Source organism: Pelodiscus sinensis, chromosome 15 (assembly GCF_049634645.1).
Source record: "Pelodiscus sinensis isolate JC-2024 chromosome 15, ASM4963464v1, whole genome shotgun sequence".
Classification (NCBI taxonomy): domain Eukaryota; kingdom Metazoa; phylum Chordata; order Testudines; family Trionychidae; genus Pelodiscus; species Pelodiscus sinensis.
In genome coordinates this window covers 35094846-35102653 of record NC_134725.1, presented here as the reverse complement: position 1 = coordinate 35102653, position 7808 = coordinate 35094846, and the positions used below count along the sequence as shown (strand labels likewise).

Below are 7808 nucleotides of genomic sequence, written 5' to 3'. Positions count from 1 at the left end.
TCAGACACTTCAGCATGAACGCTAATCCGCTCTGGATTCGATTTATGGTCGTGCTGCCCAAACTGGTGCAGAGAAGGGAAATCTTGGTAGAGTGTTAACTCAGCAGAGCGGCTCCTTCACCCAGTACAGCCCAACATGTTAAAAAGCAACAGGTAATGCCTTTCTCTCCACTCCCAACTGTTACCCATGACCTCTGACAACTGTCTCTCTGAGCTTTAGAGAGTATAGACAGTGAACTTCTCCCTTTATACTTGACACCCCAGATCAGCGTCAAGAGGGCTGGCTCCCATTCACACCCCTATCTCTGTGGGCCTCACCCATCTCTCTTTTGTCACATTAAGGGCTCACCAGCTGGGCAATGACGAGTACAACAGGTCTGCCAAGAAGCCCATCTAAGGAAGCACAGCCCCACCTTCAAACCTCTGTATGCAAGGAAATTCAGACTTTTAAACAGACAAAACCAAAAACAGGTTATATTGAAACCTGGAAATTCCTGCTGCCTTGGAATAGCCAGGATGGCGGTTGATTGTTTTGGTTCCTCTTTGAATGTGAACATTCTACGGCCCACGGCTCTGGGTAGAGGAGGACTTAGAATGCCGCCAGGTGGGGCTTGTGCAGAGACAGATTTTAGGGCTTGCCTGTTCAGAATACCCTGGCCGTCAAAGGGCTAGGTGACACTTTTCCAAGTGATGCCAGAACCCAGCGCCATGAAAGCCTAGCTATGCCCTGTTCATGAGTCATCTCTGAGAGGCACTGATGTAGCTATTCAAGCTACCATTCACAGACGTCCTCGTTATGTCGCGGGTAAAATATTGCTGCACCTGGCATATGGGACACAACCATAGGACAGAAATTAAATGGTATCTAGCATTTAGCATCGCCCTAATTCCTGTAAAATCCCAGACCACACATCCCAACCATTCATGGCTGTCAGTCATCCACTGCTGCCTTTTCCTTAAGAAAATTGAGGTATGCGTGCTTGGCAAAACACTTTGATGTGCTGGAAAGGGACAATTTGGAGAATGGGGCGCTGGATGGCTGCCAGCAGCTCCTATTCTGACACATGGCAGGGAGGGCTGGGGAAGCCTGAAATAGAGGCTTGTGACTGTCACTTTGAAGAGTCATGAATCAAAACAAAACTACTTTTTTTTCCTGGTCTGCCTTCAGACCATTGAGTGATTTTCTGTGGGATTCAAAATTCAAACTGAATTGCCCTCTCCCACACTGTTTGCTGTTTGGAGGGAACTCCACTTGCCCTCTCCTATACCCTGGGGTGGGGTAGGATGGGAGTCACTGCTATTTATCCCTCTCTAGCCGTTGCTTTTATCAATAACCCACCTCCCCTCTGACACTCTCTGGAAACCCTCTTTGGCTTCTTCCTTCACTCATCGTATTCTGCCACGTGCATGCACCTATACCGATGGTCTTCCCTTTCCCCCCACTCCACAAACTTTTTTCACAGTGCCCCTTTCCACTGCCTCACAGAATATGAGGCCACCCCCTTTCCTCTGGGCAGCAGAACTTTAGCCGCACGGGTAACAACGGGGGACTTGGACAATGTCCATTTCTGTGAAAGACTGCCTACGATCTTTCATCACAGCCTATAGAGAAATGGCAGCCATCTTAACCGAGGGCTGCCTGGGGCTTCTATCTCACTGAAAAAAAGGAGAGATGGCAACCACTTGGAAAGATGACTTTTGCTGAAGGGGACAATATTTCCAGTCTGCTGAGGGGAAAACCAGGGGGTTGTAAAGAAAAAAATGGCAAAACCTTAGCCCTAAATACTTAGTTTTTAAAAGTCCCAGTTGGATCTCATCCCCTCCTCTGCCAGGTTTTAAGTAACTTCAACAATATTTCTTAAAAAGACACATTGGCAATGAAGTGGGAAGCGAGGGTCCTGCATTCCAGTCAGAGCTCAGTTTCAAACCTTGGCACAGACAAGTTGTGAATTACTTAGGGCCTGGTTGGAGGAGGAAGTTAATAGATTTAAATCCCCTTTTTAAAATTCAATGACCATTTCGCTGTTGATTCCAAGACCAAATTTATTTAAATATTTAAAAAAAACCCAGAACAAATCATCCAAAGTGTGTGCGCATGTGTGTGTGTGCATCTGTAAAGTAAATGTACATGAGTCCTACTGAAAGTAATCATCCATACCCATTGATTCTCTCGCAGGGATCCCTAGAAATTTCCACAGCTGCTCTGAGAAACAACAGACTTCCCACTTTGCGCTGGTTTTTGGAAGCTAATTCTGACTCTTTTTTTTCTATTGGCTCCTGGTAGTTGGATTTCTTTGCCCAATTCTTTCAGCTGCTCTGCGAATCATTTTTGATGCAGGCTTTTTAAGGATGACAGCAATACCTGCTGTGATGATAGCAGCAGCAATGGTTATGCCCAAAATAGTACCGATAAAGTTAAAGAGGCCAATTTTGGTAAGTGGTGGGGGTCCGCTGTCAATGCTCCCTCCAAAACCAGCAAACTGACAGTTCGGGGGGGCCCAGCCATTATTACAGTGACAGTTCCCGTTACTGTTGCAAACCCCTCTTCCACTACACTTCTTTGCAGTACAGTTTGATGTCAGCACTTGTGTCTCATTGACACATGTATGATTAAAACAAATCTTGTTTGTGTCACACTTGGTGCCATCTTCTACTACACCATTATCATAGAGCTCCATCCCCAAGTGAAAGTCTGTACCCCAGCACCAGAGATTGTCCACCGGAGTTTGAATTATGGTCGTATGATCCTCCCACCGAGGTATCCTTTTTATATTCACACACTGCACCCTTCCACACAATACGTTTTCCAGTTTACATTTCTCAAACTTAAATTCTCCTCCATCTCCCCCACAGTTGCCAAACCGATCCCCTTTTGTGTTCACTTCTTTGAAGCAACTTTCTGGAGCCGCCCTTGCTGCTTTGCCAAAGAGGTACTGACACTGTAAATTGTGAGTGGAGCAGTACCCATGAAAACAGTAGCCATCATCACTACATGAAGTCCCGTCTTGCACATAAACATTCTCTTGGCACCACGGAGACGTCCCATTGCAATACTCAGGCAGGTCACATTCACCTCTCTTCCGTCTGCATGTTCTTCCTTCTGGAAGAAACTTACAATTGCGACAGCACTGTCCAACAGCACAAAGAGCCTCTGGCTTCAATTGGCATGTGTGATCACAGCAAGGGTCCTTTTTACATTGTGTTTTGGAGCCACAATCACACTCTTCCCCTGGGTCTACTATTAAGTTGCCACAATGCTGCAGATGAAATAGTTTTTCAATGTCTGGAATGTTATTCAGACAGTGTGCTTTCCCTGACACTATTAGATCATAATAGTCTCTAGCACTGCAGTTACTGAATTGATGGACTTGGGTACGATGCGCATTCATGATGCAGGTACTGTCATTGACACACACACAGTCTCTGTCATCATGTTTCATACCAATATTATGTCCCAGCTCATGGGCCACCAGCACTGCAAACTCTTTGGAAGGGCCATGCATGAATGCTTCGACACCTGCTGCCCGTTGCTTATCACAGACACCACCCAAGTACGCTTTTCCAATATTTGCTCCAAAGTTCAAATATACAAACAGGTGTGCTACATCATGTGATGCCCGTGGATAAAGATGACGTTTTCTCCAAACGTTAAAATCGGAAAGAACCTCATTTATATTGTGTGTAATTGTGATAGGGTTGTTTTCTGTCCAAATCTCTAGGCCAGTGAGTAGTATGCGAAGACGAAGAGCATAAAAAAGCTCATCTATCATATTGACGACGTCAACAACTTGCATCGAAATGTTAGATATATTTCTGTCCGAATATTCAAACCGCAGATTGTCCACCACTATAAAAAGCTCCAGATACTTAGTATGCGACCAAGGATGAAATGCTTCCGCTTTGGGAATGAGTCTACTCTCCATTTCAGAAGCTTTATATTTTATTTCTGTGGCTGTCAATCCACATGTCTCAGGCATGGATTCCGTCTCATCAGATCGATACAGAAGGTGCTGGAAGGTAAAGGAATTCTCCACAGGTTCAATGCCATAGCTTAAGCTCCCAATCTGGAGAAACCCTCTGAGTCCAGAACAAATGTTGAGGGCCGCAAGTGACTCTGGGGTACCTTCCACATGTCCATGATAGTAGCAATCCTCTGGAATATGGGGCTGCTCTACCCTCAGTTGACCTTTATTATCGTAAGTGAAGACTGGGAAATTTTTTACTAGGAATCCTTTCTTCTGCTTTAGGTGAACAACGCGGTTCTTTCCTTCTGCCTTGATGACATAGGACACCTCATCCTGAGTGGTGCTGCCTTCCTTTGGCGCTAGCTTCCTTGGAACTATCACTTCATAGGAAGCAAACCCTGGCAGTGGAGGAGAACGACCGTCTGTGCTGGGCACAAGAGGCCCCAGTAGCACCACGGAGATACCCAGTCTGAGGAGCAGCCCTTGTCCCAGCACTGCATCCCTTGCCATCAGACTCATCAGTATTAACACTGGACTAAACTGAATGCTCTCTGGATCCGATTTATGGTCGCTGCTGCCCAAACTGGTGCAGACAAGGTAATTGGTGGGGGGTGTTAACTCAGCAGTAATTAAATCACAGAGCAGCTCCTTCACCTAGTACAGTCCTGCATCGTAAAAAGACACAGGTAATGTCCCTCTTTCCAATTCTAGCCACTGCCCGTACCCCCTTACAAACTTCTTGCCTCTAAACATTTTAATGGTCAAGTTATCTTCCCCACATTCTCCTTGCGTATCACCAGCTAGATCTGCCTGGAGTACCATAGCTGCCTGCCAACTTTCACATACATTTTTATGGGCGTGTCACCTCTGTATTTTCTCGGGTGCTCTCTGTCTGACAGGGCAATACTACATCCAACAAAGCAGCAGGCCAGCCAGGGAGCCGCCTATCTGGCTGTATTATACAGCACTGAAACACTAACACATCTCTCTATTGTGAAAGGAAACATAGGCTCCTGTGCTGTGAAGAGGAAAAGAGTTTTAAAATGTTACTCCCAAAATTTTTGCTGCAATGGAATGGCCCAGACAGTGTCTGTTTCTCTTTGTACATCTTTGAATGTGAACATTCTACAGCAGGAAGCTCAGAAGGGCTTAGAATGCAGCCATGTGTTCCCCTATGCAGAGAGGAGCAGGAAGGTTTTGTAATTGATGCTAATGGGATATGTTGCATCTGTAAGTGTAAATAAGGACTCATATAGACTCTCTGCTAGCTAGCGTATACTGGGTTATGCAACCCCCCGCCCCTATGCTTTATGAGAATTGGCTTATGAGTATCAATATGCATAATTCAAAGATGCTTTGAATAACTCATGTAATCTATTTTAATGTCACAGGCTGCTAGATCTGTATATCCTATTTTTGTGTATGTATCATTCTTGAATGTGAAGGTAGAAATATGAAGAACCACCATGAAGGTAAGAATTTGCCTGTAACAAGTTTCTTAATGGATTTGAATTAGCTTATCTGTTTATTTTAACTTAGTGACTTGGATTTGTTTTCACTTGCAACCACTTAAATCCTGTTTTTATACTTAATAAACAAAAGTTTTTATTATCAAGTCCAGTGTAAATAATTGTTATCTGGGGAGAACAACCACTGTGCATCTCTCTCTTTCATTGATAAGGAGGGCTGACCTAACATTACGAGCTTTACCTATGTAAAATTCTTACACAGGGTAAGACACATTAGTAGGGGGGAAGGGGGTTTGGTCCCATTTGGTAGTTGGTTTCCTGGGTGTGGAGCTCTTAGAACTGAATCCTCCCTTTTACTCCCTGTCAATTTCAGGAGTGCAGAAATGTATTAAGAATTTTTTACTGATGAGCTTTTAGTCGGGTTTGTGTCAAGGTGTAGCATCAAGGACAATTAGAACATACCTTTGGATAGTCACTGTTTTCTAGACTTCCTGCCATATTCTACCAGGATCCTGAAGATAGCAGAATGATATCTAATGCAGACTGTAACACTGTGACATAAGAGATACTTAACTGCCCAAGAGGCTACCAGTCTTATAGTATAGGTTCCTTTGCTGAAAGGTTGAACAAAATTCTATGAGAAATCTCGGGACAGTTCCCATTTTGTGTAAGGTTCTTATAAAAGCAACATCATTCCAGCTATTTGGTGCACGGAACTCCTCGTTCACATTCCATCTAGAAATCTCAGCAAAGCGAACTCAAACCATGCAATGCTTTCCTTGGCTTGTTCCATTTTCTTTAATGCAGTGCCTTAGGAAGTTTTCCTTTTATACAACTCTAAGAAAATAAGAATAACTAGTTTCTGCTTCCAAGAATATCCGTACAGCATGGGATCACCAAATGTAAAAGGAGACATGAGTTTTAAAATATTAAATGGAGTCCTAGTTACCATAGTAGAAATATATCAACTTTCTCTACAGTAAGATATACATTAGAACAGGGGTTTCAAACTCCTGGCCTTCAGCCAGTTGCAGCTGAAATGATTACGCAATCTGGCCCGGGACTCCCAATCCATTACTGGCCCAAAACAACTCTCCTTCCTGCCATTGCTCTGCTCTCTCCCTGCATAGCAGTCCATCCTCCCAAGCATGCAGCTGTGGGGATGCCTGTGTGGACCCAGTGCCATACGGCAGCAACAGCCATGCCCACCTGCAACGGCAGGAGCCACGGAGGAAGTGATGCTCAGTAGAGTGAGTGCACTTGCCCAGTGTGCTCTGCTCCATCAGCAGCTCCTGCCACGGGGGTGCAACTGTTGTCACTGCATGGCACCAAGCCACTCTCCCCTGGTGATCCTCAAAGCTGTGTGCTTGAGGTGGTGCACCATGGGAGGGGGGGTCAGATAGCAGGCTTATGGGCAGGTAAGGGACTGGTACCCCTGACCTGACCTGTTAGGACTCTAGGGCCTGATTGTGTAATCACTCCAGCTGTGATTGGCCTGTAAGTTTGAGACCCTTTTAGTAGAACCTCAGAGTTACAAACTGAGCCATGAACCACACACCTCATTTGGAACCAGAAGAGCACCATCAGGCAGCAACAGAAACAAGAAAAAAAAAGCAGATACTGTGGTGTGTGTAAGTGTAAGCTACAAAAATCAACCAACCAACCTGCATGTTTCTGCTGCACGGTTAAGTTTCAAAGCTGCATTAAATCAAGGGGCTGTTGATGATGTAAATTGTATAAAAACAACTGTAACTCTTTGTTCAGGGTTATGAACTTCAGTTCCTGATGTGTTTGTAACTCTGAGAGGATGGGGCTATTCTGTATTTTTATTGATCGTAATGCTGCCACCTAACTCCTCATTTTTTGAGTACAGGATATGTTGAAAAATCACCCCACTGTTGGCAGAACCACGTCTCAACCACAGTTTGTTTCAAAATGGTGCTTGTTCGAAACAGCGCCAGAACGTGATTATGCAAATGAAGCGCAGGATATTTAAATCCCCGCTTGATTTGCACTTTCAATGTGCTTTATTTACATCCTACAGAGGGGTGTAGAGTAGACCTAGCCATAGTTACTAAAGAGATGTAGGTTACCTTGTCTACTGTCAGCAAGAGACTATCTGTATTTGTATCTCTTTGTCTGAGGCTTTGTCTAGCCCAGTTGTGTAATATGCCCTTAAATGTGACATTTTACCTTAAAACACTTTAAAAACATGAGTAAGTTAGGCCTTCCAGCACTCTTGTAAGGTACAAAGGGATTAAACTATTCCCTTCTACTACATGCAGGTAAAACCGAAGCAGAGAGGCCAGATGACTTATAGTCAGAAAAAAGAAACCATTTGTTCTCGGCATTGACCACAGGATAGTCCACTTCTC

The 7808-nt window shown here is 44.4% G+C and overlaps 1 protein-coding gene across 1 annotated transcript; it reads right to left on the bottom strand.

The window, feature by feature from the left end:
* Positions 1-8: 8 nt before the first annotated feature.
* Positions 9-7721, bottom strand: LOC102444800 (disintegrin and metalloproteinase domain-containing protein 20-like). The gene has a single exon (XM_006114434.3). The coding sequence runs from the start codon at positions 4481-4483 to the stop codon at positions 2267-2269; it is 2217 nt and encodes a 738-aa protein (XP_006114496.2). The 5' UTR covers positions 4484-7721; the 3' UTR covers positions 9-2266.
* Between the last annotated feature and the right edge of the window lie 87 nt (positions 7722-7808).